This window comes from Budorcas taxicolor, chromosome 2 (assembly GCF_023091745.1).
Source record: "Budorcas taxicolor isolate Tak-1 chromosome 2, Takin1.1, whole genome shotgun sequence".
NCBI lineage: Eukaryota > Metazoa > Chordata > Mammalia > Artiodactyla > Bovidae > Budorcas > Budorcas taxicolor.
In genome coordinates this window covers 133,626,094-133,645,967 of record NC_068911.1, presented here as the reverse complement: position 1 = coordinate 133,645,967, position 19,874 = coordinate 133,626,094, and the positions used below count along the sequence as shown (strand labels likewise).

Sequence of the window (19,874 nt, the reverse complement as noted above, 5' to 3'; positions counted from 1 at the left end):
GAGCAGCTAATACATGTAAAGTACTTAGAACAGCACCTGGCACCTAGTAAGTTCTAATCAATTTAACTTGTAAAGCTTTTTGCCATGATTTATTAAAATGTCCTATTAGTTTGCATTATTTTCCACTTCTGACTGTTGCAAATAATGCTGCAATAAAAAGCCCTGGGCTTTGTCTTTGCACATTTGAGCAAGTATTTTTGTTGCATAAAGTCTAAGAACTGGAAATCCTGAGTTAAAGGAAATGCATGCTTCTAGGTCCAACTTACTTGGCTTCCAAAAAGTGCACTAATAAAATGAATCATGCATGAGAGGGTGTCAATTTCCCCATATGCTTCCTCAGCAGTGAGTATTATACACACTCACCATTTTTCAAATATCTGGGGGAGATTTCAGTCCATAAGAGGCATTTCTGCTGTTATGAGATTTTTCCGTCTTGCTATACATTTAGTATTTGTATTTATTCTTCTGTCCTTTGACTATTTTCTCCTATTAGGTTTTTGACTCTATCAATTTGAAGAGTATTATTATATTTGATGGCTTCCCACGTGGCTCTAGAGGTAAAGAACCCATCTGCCAATGCAGGAAATGCTGGAGATGAGGGTTCGATCCCTAGGTTGGGAAGATCCCTTGGAGGAGGAAATGGCTACCCACTCCAGTATTCTCGCCTGGAAAATTCCATGGACAGAGAAGCCTGGCAGGCTACAGTCCATGGGGTCACAAAAAGTTGGACGTGACTGTGCACGATGCATGCAAGATTATAAACGATGGGTACATAATATGCTATAAATATCCAGATATTTTATGTGTTTGTTAATTGTTCACTGGGGACATCATCTATAGCCCTTTAATTCGAGCATGCTGCATCCACGAGGGCGCAGCTCTAACCTCACAAGCCTCCCAGCTGGCGTTTCACTTGGACCTTCTCTAGGCAGTTCTGTTGTCCTATTGGCCCAGCTGCTCCCGAGTGGTTCGGATGCGATGCGAACAGTGGATCCCATGTCACATGCTTTGATGAGAGGAACACACTCAGCGAGCAGACTAGAATCACCCCTCAGGGTTGCCCTCTGTCTGCTGGTCATCCTCCACGGGATCAGTCTGGCCGCTCTTTCACGCAGACACAGTAAAGATATGCTTTGTGTACAACTCCACAACATTCGGCCAGTTATTCCTGGTGTAACGTCTCATCCTAAGGAATCAGATGAATTTGTTTTGTTTGTGAATGGAAGGAAGAAAGGTTATATTCTCTACACTGTTATTTTTAGATTTCTTTAGAAGACCATGTTTTGAACATGAGATATGAAAATCTCCACATGCTGCACCCATTCCCTTCTACCCCTTCATAAGCCTCTCATCCCTAGTCCTCTAATCTTTCCCCTTCCATGTTCTACCCAGCTGGCCAAACAACTCCCTACTACCCACGAGTCTGCGTAGCCACTCTGCTCTCCCCGCCAAGTGGATGCTCAAGTGCACCACTGAGTTCTGCCCCTACCATGTCTGATGCAGGCTGTAGTGAAGACAGCACCATATCTACCTCGGGGGCACAGCCCGAGCCCACCCACTCATGAACCAAGCTCAGACTCTTCCTTTTCCATCAGTTTGTCATAAGGGGTCTCTCACTTCACCACGGAGCCACAGGGATTTCTGGGAGACATGCTGATGCAACAGTAGTGGGTTAGGTGGTCTGGGTTCCCCGCAGCTGGCTTGTTCCTGCCACTCCTGCTTGTGCTTGATTCTGGATGTACTACTCTCAGCTTACCTGCGGAGAAGGCAATGGCACCCCACTCTAGTACTCTTGCCTGGAAAATCCCATGGATGGAGGAGCCTGGTAGGCTGCAGTCCATGGGGTCGCGAAGAGTCGGACACGACTGAGCGACTTCCCTTTCACTTTTCATTTTCATGCATTGGAGAAGGAAACGGCAACCCACTCCAATGTTCTTGCCTGGAGAATCCCAGGGACGGGGGAGCCTGGTGGGCTGCCATCTATGGGGTCACACAGGGTCGGACACGACTGAAGTGACTTAGCAGCAGCTTACCTGATTCCTTCTGGGCTTGCTGGATTACATTTGAACAAGATCCTTAAGTTACTGGTGTGCGTTTTACAATTAGAGAAGCACTACTTAGTAGCAGACAGACAAAAGGACAGGTGATAGCATCTTCCAGGCAGAGGTCACGGACAGTCTCCCCAGTGTGAAAGAGAACAGGCAATGCTCGTAGTAAAAGGGAGGAGTCATGAGATACTGCTGGAGAGAGAGGCAGGGAACAACAGGTCACCAAGGGCAGGCTTGCCACCCTAGGGATCTGGAGCAGTGCTGGGATCTGGTGGGATGAAAAGGCAGCCATGGCAGAGTTTCCGGCAAGGATCATATTGTGTGTATGTGTCTGTGTGTCCAAACTCTCACATATAACTTTCGACTTTGGCGTTAATCTGCAGAATGGTTTGGAAGGGAAGCAAAATGAATGCAGGGCAAAGCTGAGCAGACTACTGCAATAGTCAGCTTGAAAATAACGGTGACTTGGAACAACATAGTTGCCATGGGAATAAATAGAGTGAGGGGAAGATGTAAGTTATTTCTCCCAGGTGGGCTTGACGGGACTCTTGCACGGAGGGAACAGAGCGTCTTGCATCATCCCCACCCCCTACCCTGCCCCCATCCCTGCCTCTGGCTTAGCATCTTGTGGATGGCTGCAATGAAGAGATATGTTTGGGAACCATTAAGTTGGAGGTGATTGTGTACTTGCAAATGGCAGGGACAGGCAAGTTGGGTTTTCAGAGCTGGACCCTGAGTGAGAGAAACCACAGGAGTGAAGGCGCCAGCAAGGGAGAGGGCGTGAGAGATGAGGCTCCCTGGGGAATCCCAGTGTCTACAGATGGGCTGGAGGAGGGGTTGGCGAAGGTACAACAGGAGAAGAGGAGAAAGCGGAAGAAAGAAAACTCGGGGAAGACTGGGAAGCTGTGAGTCATAAGAATGCGCCCTCATACGATCTGCGTCATGATATTATCCAGGATGAGCCTTTAAATGTGTCAGTTTAGGTTACTTCTCTTCATTCAGATGAAAAGCCCACGTCCTCACCATGGTCTCAAGGCTCTGCATGTCTGCCCCTCCCCAGGCCTGTTCCAGGCTTGCAGGCACCATGGAGGTCCACAGGTAGGCAGGCACCCTCCCCCTGTCACTCCCCAGGTGGGTGGCACTTTGCCTACAAATGCTGACAATGCTTCCTCCAGGTACCTGCTTGGCTCAGCCCCTCACCATCCTCACCTCCGGATGCACCCACCTCAGCCTGCTCCAGGCCACCCTCACTATCCATCAGCCTTAACCTGCTCTACTTTCAATATGCCCTCCGCACTTGTCTCCATCGCTCACATTGTAATTTAATTATGTGCACTGTTTTCTGTTTCTCTCTCTTGACTAGATTATAATCTTCACAAGGGCAAGGATCTTTGTTGATTACATTTACTGCTATGTTCGAAGTGACTAGAACAGTGCCTGGCATATAGTTGGTGCTCCATAATCATTTGTGGTACAATGAGAAAATCTGCTCTTTAAAGGGATGTAATGTAACTAAGTGTCACCATAGCGAGAATGACCTTAGTCTTTAGTCTGAGGCCAATGAAGAAGCTTTGCCATCTTATGTGGCCCCGGGACAAGAGTCAAGAGTTGAGAGTGTGACGGGGAGAAGGTATTACACTCCAGTCTCTAGTCCATACGTCACTGCAGATGCTTCTGTCGGCCATTAATGGAAATGGGGTTTTTCAATGATAATGTCTTGCTGCTGCTCAACCCCCTTTGAGGTTTCCTGTCACTAAAGGCCATTGGGATAAATTTCTTGTGATTCTCACAACTTCTCCATCCTTTCCACATTTTTCTCTTTCTCTTTATATGTGCTTTTTGAGATGTAATTCACATACCATAAAATTCACTCTTCACTGCCCCATCCCCCTTAGGGCCTGGCAACTATTTCTTGTCTCTATGAATCTGCCTATTCTGGACATTTCATATAGGTGGAATCATACAATATGTGGCCTTTAGTGTCTGGCTACTTATGCTTAGATAATGTTTTCAAGGTTCATCCATGTGGTAGCATGTATCAGAATTTCATTCTTTTGTATGGCTCAGTATTATTCCCTTGTGTGGCTATTCTGTTTATCACATTTCGTTATCAGTTAACAGAGTTAGATTGTTTCCACTCTGATTATTATGAATAATGCTATGAATATTTGTGCACAAGTTTTTTGTGAACACGTTTTCAATTCTCCTGGGTATATATGTAAGAGTGGTCATACGACGACTACATGTTTAACTTTTTGAGGAAACGCCAAACTATTTTCCAGAGGACCTGTACCATTTTCTTTCTTCCTGGCAATGGATAAGAGTTCCAGTTGCTCCACATCCTTGCCAACGTGCACTATTATCCATCATGTCGGTTATAGCCATCCTAGTGGGTGTGAAATGATACCTCATTGTGATTTTGACTTCCTTTTTCTTCGTGACTGATGAGTTTGAGCCTCTTTTCATGTGCTTATTGGCCATTTAGATATCTTTAGAGAAATGTCTATTTAATTCCTTTGCTCATTTAAAATTTGAGTTATTTATCTTTTTATTGTTGTGTTGCAAGCGTTTTAAAATATATTCTGATATTCTGCACACTAGATCTTTATCCGAAGAAGGCAATGGCACCCCACTCCAGTACTCTTGCCTGGAAAATCCCATGGATGGAGGAGCCTGGTAGGCTGCAATCCATGGGGTCGCGAAGAGTCAGACACGACTGAGTGATGTCACTTTCACTTTTCACTTTCATGCATTGGAGAAGGAAATGGCAACCCACTCCAGTGTTCTTGCCTGGAGAATCCCAGGGACGGGGGAGCCTGGTGGGCTGCTGTCTATGGGGTCACACAGAGTTGGACATGACTGAAGCAATTTATCAGTAGCAGCTGCAGATCTTTATCAGACATATTATTTGCAAATATTTCCCCATATTCTGTGGTTCGTCTTTTCAGTTTCTCAAAGTGTCTCCTGAAGCACCAAAGCTTTTAGTTTTGATGAAGTTCAATTTATCTGTTTTGATTTTTGGTTCCATATAGTACCTGCTATCCATTCTGACAGCAGATGGGGAAAAGCAAATGGGGACAAGAAAATGACAACTTTACATTTCACACTAATAAAATTATTTAGAAAATTCCTTTTACTAAACAGTATAATTTCTGTTTGTGGATGCACGACAACTATGAATCACATACAAATCATCATCTTCCATTCTATTCAGCTGGATGGGTCCAAGTAAGGGACAGAATAATAAAGAATATCATTGTAGAGGAAATCAGTTAGCATTTATGCCATTTAAAATATGGTTTCTAAATTGCTTAAGCATATCTATCAGACTCTAACTAGGACATTTAAAATCAGCATCCTATAAAAGCAATACTCTGTGAAATGATTTCTGAATTGTGAAAATTTGTCTTTCAGACCTATCACACTAGAGCACTGAGACTGGATAGATTGCTTTGTTGGAAGAATCACCCCCTCTTCAGAGGTTTGTATTTGATTCATATGGGTATACTCCAAGGAACATAGGATCCAGGTTCATCTCTTGGAATCTGGAATAAAAAGACAAATTTGCATGTTTGCAACTTGGAAGATGTTTACGTCATGTGAAAAAGAGCAGATTATAAAACAGGATAAAAACCACCCAGAGGGTGACCAGGACAATGAGAGAGCCTTCCATGGCAGCAGGAGAAACACGGGGAGTCCAGGAGAAGACCAAGGGTGGGGCTGGCAGGGCAGCTGGGAGAGTCATTTCAGGCTTGAAGAGGGAAAGGGGACAGGTGGAGTCAGTGTCTGCTTCTCCAGACTGAAGAGGTGATTCCCAGGGCTCTGGAAGAGCTTTAAGGGGTACCGTGAAGAGCTGTCACGAGAGGTTGTATAGAACAGGGCTCTCCCCTCAATTTAAGGAATAACGTGTTTATAGTTAAAGGGGTCACTCTGAATGGCATGACCTTCTCCCGCAGTTAAAAATCCCGTCACTGAAAATGCCCACGGAGAGTGGAGGTGTTTGCTTGACCAGGGTGTTGCAGGAGGAACTCTTGCTACTCTGGGGTTCTGATCAGGAACTGCACAAACTCCCATGGCTTGGGTAGAGGAAGTTAAGAATGTTGGGGTGGCCCATATTCTTGGCCTGGGTTTCTTGGGCTCAGAGCATAGTTCCTGAACTTCTGACTAATGTGTCCTGGGAAAGGAACAAAACCAAGGAGGAGCATACAATTGCCGAATGAAGACTGAACTTTTCTTTTTAAATGGTGTAGAAATGACCCCACTGCAGGCAGGCTGCTGTCTCTCTCAGTTGTCTTCAGATTCCTGTCAACCTTTCTTCCATGGAAAACCACCATGGTGGGCTAATGAAACTTAGCTACAAGCACAGGGGAAAAAATTCAGACTCGTTGGAGCAGAACGTACCATTTTTGTGAACTTGTCTTCACAGGCCATTCTAATCTTCTCTGGAGTCAGTGGGCTGTTGAGCTTCAGTGGGCCAGGCAGGCCTCTCTCCTGTCGTGCTGCACTTATTGCATCGTGGATGGCAAAAAACACTGAGCACCCCAGGAATATCCCAGACTCTCCCAGACCCTGGTAGGGAAACAAGTCAACTAGATTATGACTCTCTCTCTTTCTCTGTATGTGTGTGTGTGTGTGTGTGTATGAATGTATGTATCTCATGTACATGCACATCTATGAATACATATGTGCATGTATGCATACATTAAATTTTACATATGTAACTTTTTCATTTAAAAAACTAATCCATTCTTTTAGCTCAGTATTTCTATTCTGAGGATTCCAGCGGAAGGAAATGACCCCAAAGGGAGAGAGTAGATAGAGGCATGAGGCTGATTCTTGGCATGGAGATGAAAAATCAGATGCAACCTGATGATAATAGTAGTTTGTGTCCACAATTTGGAGTATTTTTAAAGAAATTTATAATGTTTAATTACTTTAAAGTTAAAATGTTTAATCGGGCTTTTCCCCCTACACTCCCAGAAAGAAAAAAAAAAAACCAATCAACCAAGAGATTAATGTAGCCCCTCCCTCCCAGCACAGATATCACATAAACACTCATTTATTCATGGAGCACAGCTTACCTTAGACGAATACAGGGTATTCGAGTTTTCAGAGGGAGGCAACAAAGAAATGTGCAGCTCCATGGGGATGTCACAGATGGCAGGGATTTTATACTGGTTCGGGCCCCGGGTGTACAGGACACCCTGAGGAGAATAATTCAGTTCCTCTATTGTATAAAGTCCCATGCCTTGAATAAATGCACCTTCAATCTGAGGCAAAAAAGAAAAATTCCATATATGAGAAAATACAGCCAATAGCAGCATTTCAACTTCATGCTGTTTGCCTGAATTTTAAAAATGTAGTTTAAGAGGGTTCTCTGCATATTTTGGAGCCTGTCTCTGAAAGTTTACTTACAAGTTCACTTTAGAGCATGTCTGAACATCTCCCTTGAGTGCTAAATCCAGTCAAAGAATGTGAGTTTGAATCTCAGCCTGGCATTAAAGCTACAGCTCCAGAAGAGCCCTCAGAGAACCTGTAGCCAAACATCTTGATTTTTTTCTGCCTACGAGGCAGGTGAAACCCTCTCTGACAGTTTGCCCATAGACTTCAGCACCCCAGGAGAGACTCTCAAGGCTCTGGAACCCTGGCAGCTCACCCCCAACCCCTCGCTCATCAGCTGGCTGGCCTCACATCTCTGGACTGTCTCCTCGATTGTAACATGAAGGGTTTGAACTGTGTGCTCCCTGAGCTTCCTTTACAGCTTTAAAAGGCTCCAGTTCTTAGACGTCAGCACATGGATGAAATTACCATTCCATGCAGGCTTCTGATTTCTGGGTCTTCTCTTCCCTTCCTTCCTTCCTGCAGCCACATTTTCTCCATCCTCACTTCTGTCTACTAGCAGAGATGTTCTTCTCCACCACAATGTTAGAACGGTCTTTCTAACACTCCAGAGTGCTCCCCGGGCCAAGTCCCTCCCAGCTGTTAAGTCCCTTCCTGGGCCAAGTCCCTTCCAGCTGTCTCAGGAGGTTTCTACCAACATGACCCTCTTGCACTCCCTACCTCCAGCCTCACATCCCGCCCCTGTGACACAGGTGACTGCTGCCTCAGCTTATCCTCACTGCCAGCCCTGAACACAAGGTGTGCAGAATCTCAGCTCTTTCTTTAGGTTGATTCCCTCCATTTTCCTCCTACCCAGAATACCTCTTCCTGCTCATTCTTTGCCTGCTTTGACTCCTCCAATCCATAAGTTCTTCCCACTCTCCTGTCAAGGTCCTAATCAGAGGGTCCCTCAGACTACGTTCTCCATTGGAAATAGGAAGCTGAACGGCCCACTGGTGCCAAGGCAGATAGAGAAAGTGAGGGAAGCTTCCAGAGAGCATGTGACTCTCTAAAGATGCAGCCAATAGACTTTTCCTTAGGGAAAGGTAGCTCCAGTGTTGGCAGATTTTCTGTGTATCCGAGATGCTAGACACGTGAAAATTCATGTAAAACAGCTTGTGATTTTTCAATCTTGTTAATTATTTCAAATTTAAATTATAAAATATCTGTGGGCAAAATAGGCTACCCATCAGCAGCTGTGCTGTAACTATCTGATGTTTGTTAGCTCAACCTTGAAGCCAGAGGCCATCACCTTCCCTGGACTCAGCACTAAGTCCTGGATCCTACTTCCAGCCCATCGGTGGGGGGTTCCTGCTGCTACCTCTAGGCTCAGTGCTGCTCTTTCAAGCTCACCAGTCATAGACTGCACATTTCTTCAAAAACTACCTACAACACCTTTGTTCCCTTCCCTTTTTCAGACAATAAGAGGTTTGGGTTCTACGGCTGTCCTGAACAGAAAGATTCTGACTAAAGGGAGAGAATGAGAAAATGATGGGTGGGCTTCCCTAGTGGCTCAGCTGGTAAAGAATCCACCTGCAATGCAGGAGACCACCTGCAGTCCAGAAGACCCGGGTTTGATCCCTGGGTCAGGAAGATCCCTTGGAGAAGGAAATGCAACCCACTCTAGTATTCTTGCCTGGGAAATCCCATGGACAGAGGAGCCTGGTGGGCTACAGTCCATGGAACTGCAAAGAGTCAGACATTATTGAGTGATTAACACACACACACAAACACAAGAAGGCGATGAATTGGGGACTTTTATGTTGGTCCAGTAGCTGAGACTCCACCCTCCCAGTGCAGGGGACCCAGGTTTGTTCCCTGGTCAGGGAACAAGACCCTGCATGCTGCAACTAAAGATCCTACATGCTACAACTAAGACCTGGAACAGCTAAATAATAAATATTAAAAAATAAACACACACAAAAAATTGAAAACAAACAAATAAATATATATTTTTAAAAAAGAAGATGAATAAGCTAATGGAATGTTTTCCTGACAGACCCCCCAGCAGTGTTGACTTTTACAAACAAGGAGAGAGGCACATTAGTTCCACATACCTGGCCTATGTCAAGGGCTGGATTTATACTGTAGCCAACATCCATGACAATGTCTGTTCTGATGTTCTAGTAATTAAAAACAAGTAAAAATGTTTAGTTTGATGAATACAATTTGGGAAGACAAAGTTGAGACACATTATATTTCAGGAAAAAGAAGCAACAAAGTTCATTATGTATAACTTCAAAATTATGTAAAGACTCATGCAGCTTAAGTAGTCTTTTTTTTTTTCCTTGCAAACAACAGGAGAGAAAAATATTTACTTGGCTTTGATTCCAGCTGAGGGATGTCCTGTATTCGGTTAAATCCACTACAACAAATAGAACACATGCCGCAGAAAACAGGAAATGTTTATGGCCCTCCTGATCCTTGTTGCAAAACTTCCTGGCCACCACCACACTCTGCCCTCAGAGTCCAGCTGGCTGGGTGATAGCTTCTGAATCAAGAACTCAGCGTTCATCAGCAAAAAACTGCCATTTTAGATTATGAATTTTTAGAGGAGAGGAGAGACTAAAGCTAACATTACAGCTTGGTCACCGAAAGTTCTCTGATGACCTACAGAGGAGGAAGAGGATAGCAGGCCCAGCCAGGTGGCAGGGACATCTTTGCCCATTTAAGAGGGCAAGGACATAAAGAAGAGAGGCTGCCAGTTGCTTTCTAACCATTGCACCAAGGTGATTGCTGAGCTCCTATTTCCTTTGGTAATACAGAGAAACTATCCTTAGCCAATTACGTGGTGCTTTTCTAGTGCTCAGACAGACGAAGACCTTCCCAAATTGGTACTGACCTTATGAGCACCTGTCAGGCAGTCTATCTCAACCTCGGAACAGGCTGCTCCATAAACAAAGTATTCGAAAGGGTGGCCTTCGCCCGTCTCCCAGTTTATGTTCGACTCATAACCCCTGGAGGATACAGAATTTTTGAGGAATATTGTTAAACGATCAAGTCCCTTCATTGCAGACCACAATAATTAAACAGACCCATGAGGAGCTGTGCCCAGTTTGCACACCCAGCAAAAACGAGAGGAGTACACTTGTGATTCAGAGATGTGCAGCACATAATATAAGGAGTAAAGCTGTGGAATGAATAGATATTTACTTCTTTCTTATTAAACCTGCTTTGTCTGATAAAAACAGGAAACCAGTCCCTACCACTAACTCCCTAGGCTTGGAAGTTAACTGTTGATCGTTTGGATATTTATCCTATTGTTTTTGGTTAATATGGGGTCATGTAATTTTGTTGTAATCAGGCTTGGGGAGTTCCAACTGGATTTTATACCAAATACTACATCAAAGGTGCACCCTTGTTGGTTTCTCTTTCGGGCCCCAGGGTTCAGCCTTCTGTAGGTGGGGCCAGGCCCCCTGGCTCCCATTCGTTGCCAGCACTCTGGTCTCTCCATCAGGCGCCAAGGACTGCTCTGTTCCCAACTCTTCTTTAAGGACACCAAATGAATGTCATGGTAGAAGAGAAGCATAGGCCAGCAGCTGGCCAGTACTTTCTACCCTTCTGTCCTCCTCTCCTCCTAGCCTGGAGGGGCTTATCCCTGCCAGTGCCCTCAGATTCCCACAAGAATTGGCACAGAGAGACAATCAGGTGCAACTCTCTATATCTCTCTGCCCCCTGATGTCTTTCACTCTCCATTAAAATAATTTGATAGATTGCTTTCCAAAGTTTCTGAGTTCTAATTGTTCCACATCTTGACAACAAACACATAGATACTGTTAAATTTCTTATTTTTTTGCCAATCTAGACAACGGTATTTATCTTACTATAGATTGAATTTGCATCCCTTTTCCTTCATTTCTTAAGTTAAGGGACACAGTGAGTTTTCAACACGTCAACCACTCCTTCCTTGGCAACTCCCAGGGAACTCTTCATACTTCCCACTATGAAGAAAAAGAAATGCAAAAAAGCAAAATGGCTGTCTGAGGTGGCGTAAGGCCTATTTGTAAGAGATAGCTGTGAAAAGAAGAGAGGCGAAAGGCAAAGGAGAAAAGGAAAGATATACCCATTTGAATGCAGAGTTCCAAAGAATAGCAAGGAGAGATAAGAAAGCCTTCCTCAGCGTTCAATGCAAAGAATTAGAGGAAAATAATAAAATGGGAAAGACTAGAGATCTCTTCAAGAAAATTAGAGATACCAAGGGAACATTTCATGCAAAGATGGGCTCAATAAAGGACAGAAATGGTAAGGATCTAACAGAAGCAGAAGATATTAAGAAGAGGGGGCAAGAATACACAGAAGAACAGAACAAGAAAGATCTTCATGACCCAGATAATCACAACGGTGTGATCACTCACCTAGAGCTGGACATCCTGGAATGTGAAGTCAAGTGGGCCTTAGGAAGCATCACTACGAACAAAGCTAGTGGAGGTGATGGAATTCCAGTTGAGCTATTTCAAATCCTAAAAGATGATGCTGTGAAAGTGCTGCACTCAATATGCCAGCAAATTTGGAAAACTCAGCAGTGGTCACAGGACTGGGAAAGGTCAGTTTTCATTCCAATCCCAAAGAAAGGCAATGCCAAAGAATGCTCAAACTACCATACAATTGCACTCATCTCACATGCTAGTAAAATAATGCAAAAATTCTCCAAGCCAGGCTTCAGCAAAACATGAACCATGAACTTCCAGATGTTCAAGCTGGTTTTAGAAAAGGCAGAGGAACCAGAGATCAAATTGCCAACATCCGCTGGATCATCAAAAAAGCAAGAGAGTTCCAAAAAAATAGCTATTTCTGCTTTATTGACTATGCCAAAGCCTTTGACTGTGTGGATCACAATAAACTGTGGAAAATTCTGGAAGAGATGGGAATACCAGACCACCTGACCTGCCTCTTGAGAAATCTGTAAGCAGGTCAGGAAGCAACAGTAAGAACTGGACATGGAACAACAGACTGGTTCCAAATAGGAAAAGGAGTACATCAAGGCTGTATATTGTCACCCTGCTTATTTAACTGATATGCAAAGTACATCATGAGAAATGCTGGGCTGGAAGAAGCACAAGCTGGAATCAAGATTGCTGGGAGAAATATCAATAACTTCAGATATGCAGATGACACCACCCTTATGGCAGAAAGTGAAGAGGAACTAAAGAGCCTCTTGATGAAAGTGAAAGAGGAGAGTGAAAAAGTTGGCTTTCCCAACATTCAGAAAACTAAGATCATGGAATCTGGTCCCATCACTTCATGGGAAATAGATGGGGAAACCTTGGAAGGAAAGTTATGACCAACCTAGACAGCATGTTCAAAAGCAGAGACATCACTTTGCCAACAAAGGTTCGTCTAGTCAAGGCTATGGTTTTTCCAGTAGTCATGTATGGATGTGAGAGTTGGACTATAAAGAAAGCTGAGCACCAAAGAATTGATGCTTTTGAACTGTGGTGTTGGAGAAGACTCTTGAGAGTCCCTTGGACTGCAAGGAGATCCAACCAGTCCATCCTAAAGGAGATTAGTCCTGGGTGTTCATTGGAGGGACTGATGTTGAAGCTGAAACTCCAAAACTTTGGTCACCTGATGAGGAGAGCTGACTCATTTGAAAAGACCCTGATGTTGGGAGGGATTGGGGTCAGGAGGAGAAGGGGACGACAGAGGATGAGATGGTTGGATGACATCACCGACACAGTGGACATGGGTTTGGGTGGACTCCGGGAGTTGGTGATGGACAGGGAGGCCTGGAATGCTGCGGTTCATAGGGTCGTAAAGAGTCGGACACGACTGAGCGACTGAACTGAACTGAATGATTTGAATCATCGATTCAACTGTATTTTATTTGTATGTCTATTTTTCCCCAGGCTTTCTAACATCTGGTTTAGGTAGCAGCTAAAAGTTCTTTATGACAGTGGGTTAACAGAAGGTACAAAATCATTTTTTGCCAAAAGTACAAACAGAAATGAAACTCTCCTTTCAAATACCACTGCTGTTTTCCACAGCATATGATCAAAAGGACTGTTTACCTGAAGTATCCAGTAGCGGAGAGACTAATGCTTTCATTAAAGGCAGCCTGTGCCTGGGGAAAAAAAAAAGAGTACAATGTGATGCAATAAAGATGTTTAAAGTAATAGTCACTCAAGACTCACATTTTAAATTTACTTTGTGTTAAATAAAGCGATCAGGAGTGAAAACATGGAAGGACCAACATTAACGTATTCCTTTCAGCCTTTTCCACCTTCTATAGGTAATTTGTGGTTCACATTTTAATTTTACTTTGTGTTAAATAAAGCGATCAGGAGTGAAAACATGGAAGGACCAACATTAATGTATTCCTTTCAGCCTTTTCCACCTTCTGTAGGTAATTTGTGGTTCAGTGCTTATAGGAACGGCATTTGTTCAGTGCATATCACCATAATAAATGACTCTCACAGTAATTTACACTTATAGACTGGACTACTGTTGGCAACACATGTTCTGTTTGTGAAGAATTTCATCCAGTCACCTGGAAAGACTTAGCCTATTAACATGGAACCTTTCAGGAAACCAAAGGTGGTCAGATGTTTAATTTTATTATCAAGTACCCATTTGGGCTTCTCTGGTGGCTCAGCTGGTAAAGAATCTGCCTGCAATGCAGGAAACCTGGGTTCAATCCCTGGGCTGGGAAGGTCCCCTGGAGAAGGAACAGTCACCCACTCCAGTATTCTGGCCTGCAGAATTCCATGGTTGGTATGGTCCATGGGGTCTCAAAGAGTCAGAAACAACTGAGCGACTCTCACTTTCACTGTCCATAGTAGACTGAGAGATGGGTACAATCTTGCTGAGTCATACCATTTACACTAAAAGTTCTCCTGACTCTGCAGCGTACACAGCTGACTAAGATACAAAAGGATGCAATTTAGGTCTGAGAAAGAAAAAGGTGAGAAGTGCAACCATCACAGAAGAAAATGGGATGGAGGGCAGCATTCCATTATGGTGGAAGATCGACTTGCTTGCACTCCATCTTTCTCCAGTCAGACTCTCTCAGGCAGCACTGGGCAGAGGGCAGAAATAAAGATGCCCAGAAAGGATTGAGAGCGTTCATAAATATGAATTACAGAATGAGTCCTAACTCTGTGGAATAGCAGGACCATTTCTAAGTAAGATTTCCCAATGTTGTTTCCTCCAGACCAGTGCTTTAATGTGACTTAACATCCTAGAACTGTCGGTATGACAGATACACCCAGTCTTTGGTGGGTATCCATTCCACACCATCTGGTACTTTAAAACCCATTATTCTGAATGGTTTCCTAGTTGATTTTAGAATGTGTCTTCCTGTCCAACTAGATTGTAAGTAGATCAAAGGGAGCAGTTGAATGGATACCCAAACGGCTTGGCTTTCTATTTCTAAATGAGTGCTTATATGACTTTTACTTTTACAGAGTGACTCTGGTATTATCTTCCAATTTTAGGAACAATAGAACCCCCCAAAAAGCGAACAGATTGACAGCTAGTATCAAGAAAATACCTAGATTCCTTAGGAAGAAATATTAATTCTCGCTTAAAACAAGAGGAACCTTCTGTTCTCTAACAGAGAACTGTCCCAGATGCAGGAGTTCTGCCATTATCCTATGATAAGATTTCCACATGCTGAGAGCCAAAAGCCAAAGGCCTCGATCATAATGTAAGTGCAATACCTTTTAATGCGCCCTTTCCGCTGATATTTGACTCACAGATTCCTCTCTCACTCTCCTCTCTACTTTTTTTTCTAACATTACACATAGCAACAGTAATTCTTACCCAATCCTTCCAAGTGCCTCTGGGATTCTTGCTGATGATGGGTTCAAGGCGTTTTAGAAGAGTCTGACAAGCATCCTAGGGAAATTTTTCAGTTAAAATTATGATCATAAACACCAACTTCAAAACCACATGATAAGTGACCTTACATAGGCTTATTTAAGAGGCCCATGGAACATGGAGAAGGAAGAGACCAACCCTGTAAGAGGTGATGAGAAAAGTCTCATGGGGGTAGGGGTGAAGCACGAGCTAGTCTTAAAGACAGACCACCTAGGATGGGGGCCTTGTACAGCCCTGTTGAGACCTCAGAACTTAATAGAAAAACTGTTGGCAAACTACTGGCCACCATTTGTAAGCACAATGTGGTCAGATTTATTTTGTGGGGAAGCTTTCTCTGGCTGTGGGAAGCGAGAGTGAAAGGCAGGGAAACTGGGATGGACAGACAGAGCCTTGCGATGGCCCTGGCAAGAGGCATGAGCTTGAACCAAAGCAGCCATGATACTGCTACCTGGAACCAGAAAGAGAGATTTCTAGGCAGAATGGATTAGGATGTGGGGATCAGTGAGCTTTCAGGAGTGAGGGAGAAAGGGGGTGGCATTTTCCACTCGGGAGCGTGGCCAGTGCTGAACACTGATTGAGCCCCCAACCTGGGGGAAGGCTCAGTTTTCCCCCAAGAAGGGTGGGAAGGAGACAAGAACTGGATGGATTCTCAACATCTCCTGAGCTCCAGCATTGATGGAGTTCATGATCTAGGCTCCATTGCAATGATTTTTACCTTTACTGCCAACCCGTTGAGATCAGCCACTACAGAACCTCCAGAGGGATTTGTATTAGGGATGGTTTCTGTGCTTGTTCCCCGGAGGTGGATACTGGACAGCGGCATCCTTAACTCACGACTCACCACCTGGATTTTGGAAGAGATCTTTCACTTTTCTTTGGTTAGGCATAGACCTGTGCATATACCCCATGGTAGCATGTATGTGGAGCCCTCCACACCCAAAAGAGACCAGTGACAGGACCATGAGTCCCTCCAGCCACAAGAAGTCCCTCTTGTCTAAAATCCTGCAGCTGGTCTGGCCCCTACAGCCCTGAACACACTTTCTTCTTTGACTTTCTTTTGTACAAAAGCACCCTATAGAGGAGGTGAGCCCTCCAAAGTCAAGGCAGGAAGAAATGCTTTATAACTTCATCATCATGAAATCAACACCTTTGAGGCCTCTCTTACACCTCTGCACAGTTCTAGCAAAGCTGACTTCATCAGAGAGGAGATGCTTTATCCAGATTTCTGGAGATGCTCCAGAAAGAGAAAGGACAATGGCTTTGTTAAAGCAACAGTGCCAACTTGAGATCCCAGAAGTAAATGGTGCCAGTGCCATTGGCTGGCATAAGGACTTAGCTGGCTGTTACATTCTTCCTTTGTGTTTAGTGATGGAGCAAAAATCATACTACTAGCCTCAGCTGGTCCCAGATTCTCTTTCCCGCTAGCAGTATGGCTTAGTAGAGTTTGCCAACAACTAGGGCAACGGCATAAGTATGCAGAACCCTCCCTGTCGCTGGCTCTTAGAAGACTGTCTGCACAAAGTGTATAGGCTTAGAACAGACAGGTTTCTGGTGGCTCAATAAGGAAAACACTTAAATCTCACCTCAGAGAGGGAAAAAGCAATGACCAGACAATTCTCAAGCAAGTGATAACATGAAAGAAAATATATAATCAGCACCCCTATAATCAGAAACGTGCAAATTAAAGCAATAATGAGGTAATTTCATTTATCACATTATCTAGGATTTTTTTTTTTAACAGTCCGTAACATAGAATGTTGGCTAGTGGTATAATATGATGGATACTTTCTGGAAAACAATTTGGTAGTAAGTGCCAAATGATTTAAGGTTTATTCTATGACCCAGTAATTCCATTCCTGACAACTTATTTTAAAAAACAGTCATTGATTTGATCACAGGCTTATGGACAAAAGTGTCCACTAGAGTGTTTAACAACTGGGGATGGTTAAGTGAATTATACATACATCCACATGCAACATTAAAAATTATGATTGCAAAAAATTCTTAATGACAGGAGGAAATGCTCCTTCTATACCAAGATAGGTGGAAAAAACCAAGATACAAAATTATGCAAACAGAGTGCTTGTGGTTTTTTGAAAAAGGAAAGTCAAAGTCATTGAAAAAGAAAAAAAGTCAAACTAGGTAAACCACAAAACACTTTTACCACTTACTGCTAAGTGATAAAAGTGTGCGGGGTTAAAAAAAAAAGGTTTCCTTTTCAAATGTTTTATAATCTGTAATATTATAATTATTATCAAAATAGAAACAGCTAAAACTTATTCTAAAATAATTGAGCCAAAAGAAAAGTGATAGTTTGGTTAGAATTATCAAATGTGCTTTATATCACCAGTTGTTCAGAGTCCTACTATAAAAACGGCAAAAAATAATACAATGCATCAGAATTTACACATCTTTTTATTTCTCAGCAAAATTTCAAAAAAAAAAAAAACAGAAACCCCAACACATTTGTTAATACATTCAAAGGAAAGCAGCAAATGATCTACGACCTTCTTTAGCAATAAGACAACCACAGCCTATTCTGCCACATTTTTTTAAGAGGGTCAGTTATAGAAGTGGCTTGATTACCCAGTTTCTGCGAAGAGCTTAGTAGTTGAAGCAGTCAAAGTTAAAGTCTCCTATCCTTTTTATTTTGGAATAGAAAATGTATACCCCTCGTTTCTCCCTTATACACATATCCACAAGCACACATCCAGCTTCATCCAATGACTTGCATTCTTACCTGAATCATTTTAGTGTGGACCCCCTGCCCCATTTCAATTCCACCGTGAGTCACCAGCACAGACCCATCCAGATAAATGTGAACCAGGGCAGCAGCCTAAGCAAAAAAAAGGAAACAATTGCTATGATCTTTTTTATTGAGATTATCATATATCTTATCAAATAGAAGATATTTCCTTTGGGAAGTAACCCCTCCTTTCCATCTCTGCCACAATACATACAGGCAACTCCCTCATTGCGCTGAGCAGAGCCAGGGCAAGTGGTACAGGGCAGGGCCAGCCTGTTGCTGGATGGCTGTGACTCTGGGGCAGGTTTATGCTGCTTACGCTACTATTTCCTCTGGAGGGCAATTGAGGCCCTGGTACCTTCAAAGATCCCTCTGACCCAGGGTGGAACAATAATCTAAATTTGGGGGTTTTGAGGGAGAGGCCATCTGTTTTAAATGCAAAGTCACATATAGATTGTTTGGGGGAGAAGGGAAAGACTTGTTTACGTGAACACATATCCTTACAGTTGTAGGTGTGTAATAGATAAGCAAAAATAAAAATCCAAATAAGATGGGGCAGATAGATATTACTTTTTTTGCTACAAAATGTGCTGAGCCTACCTGCAATCATCTTGGCTCAGAATTACAAGGCTTTAGAGTTGGAAAAGAACTTGGAAGCAATATTATCTAATTGCAGAGCTGCCCACAGGGATACAGAAGGAAACAACAGCTAACATAGAATAAAAGGCTGCTATGATCAGAACACCAGGCTCTAAGCTAAGCATATTTTACAATCAATAGCAACGTGCCTTCTTGCCAAGCCTGCCTGTGCTACACTAGGGGCTATGGAGATGGCTTGGGAGACTGAGAAATCCCAAGAGACTGCAAAAAATATGAAAGGCTTCTTTTCTCTGAGTCTCCAGTATAACAGCAATACTAACAGCCACTGGTCCTAGAGAAAATGCTTCTTGTGGTTCCATTGTGGTTCAGGAGGCTTACAAGGCACACCTTTGCAGCTGCTTCCTGGGTCAGCTGGTTGCGGGGAGGAGAGGTGTCACTGAAAGCTACCAGCTAGATTTCTTAATATCTAAGCTTCTAAGCAGAGTGGTATAATGGTCTGGGATTTGAAAAGTCAAGTCTTCAGAAAATTCTGGTAACAAGCTAATTTCCATTTATTGAAGCTAAAATTTTAGTAAACCTTACATTACTCATAGATGTGTGCTAATTCGCTTCAGTCACGTCCAACTCTTTGTGACCCCATGGACTGTAGCCCACCAGGCTCCTCTGCTCATGGGGATTCTCCAGGCAAGCATACTGGAGTGGGTTGCCATGCCCTCTTCCAGGAAATCTTCCTGACCCAGCGATTGAACCCACATCTCTTATGTCTCCTGCATTGGCAGGTGGGTCCTCTACCACTCTCAACAACCCTGGTCAAAAGTGAAAGTTGACGAATTGGGTGTCAATCACCAGATATGCCCAAGGAAAGGACTGTATTCCTAGATGGATTCTTTGCCCACCAGAAGGGCTATTATAGTCACCCGTGGGCCATGGGCCACCTAGAGAACTGCCTCTTCGTTGGCATCTGAAGGTTCACACTACTCCAGTGAACAATGCTTAGAAGCCACCATCATTCCAAGTCAGGCACTTTGACAGTGAACGTGTGCTCTGTCCACCTGGTCAGCAACCGAGGGATGTACACAGGAAATGGGGACACAGGAGCACTTTCTCTGAGGACAAAGGCACATACACTCACTGCCCAAGGGAGAAACTTAGAACCTTAGGAAAGGCATCGTTGTCATAATAATCATGGGCAGACACAAGAGAGCAGGTTTTCCTGTCTGTTGACGAGTCAGTCCTGGAAACACTGTCTTGTGCTCCTGGCCATTTATTCTCAAAACAATAAA

At 43.5% G+C, this 19,874-nt stretch overlaps 1 protein-coding gene across 1 annotated transcript in view; it reads right to left on the bottom strand.

The window, feature by feature from the left end:
• Positions 1–4,607: 4,607 nt before the first annotated feature.
• AOX1 (aldehyde oxidase 1) overlaps positions 4,608–19,874 on the bottom strand; it is a 70,277-nt gene continuing 55,010 nt past the window's right edge. Inside the window, exons 27-35 of the mRNA XM_052657728.1 lie at positions 17,986–18,081; positions 15,961–16,089; positions 15,189–15,263; positions 13,436–13,488; positions 10,270–10,384; positions 9,485–9,550; positions 7,130–7,318; positions 6,450–6,617; positions 4,608–5,593 (exon numbers count right to left, since the gene is read on the bottom strand). Coding sequence (XP_052513688.1) covers positions 5,543–5,593; positions 6,450–6,617; positions 7,130–7,318; positions 9,485–9,550; positions 10,270–10,384; positions 13,436–13,488; positions 15,189–15,263; positions 15,961–16,089; positions 17,986–18,081 — 942 coding nt within the window. The 3' untranslated portion in view covers positions 4,608–5,542. The remainder of the gene's footprint in view (positions 5,594–6,449; positions 6,618–7,129; positions 7,319–9,484; positions 9,551–10,269; positions 10,385–13,435; positions 13,489–15,188; positions 15,264–15,960; positions 16,090–17,985; positions 18,082–19,874) is intronic.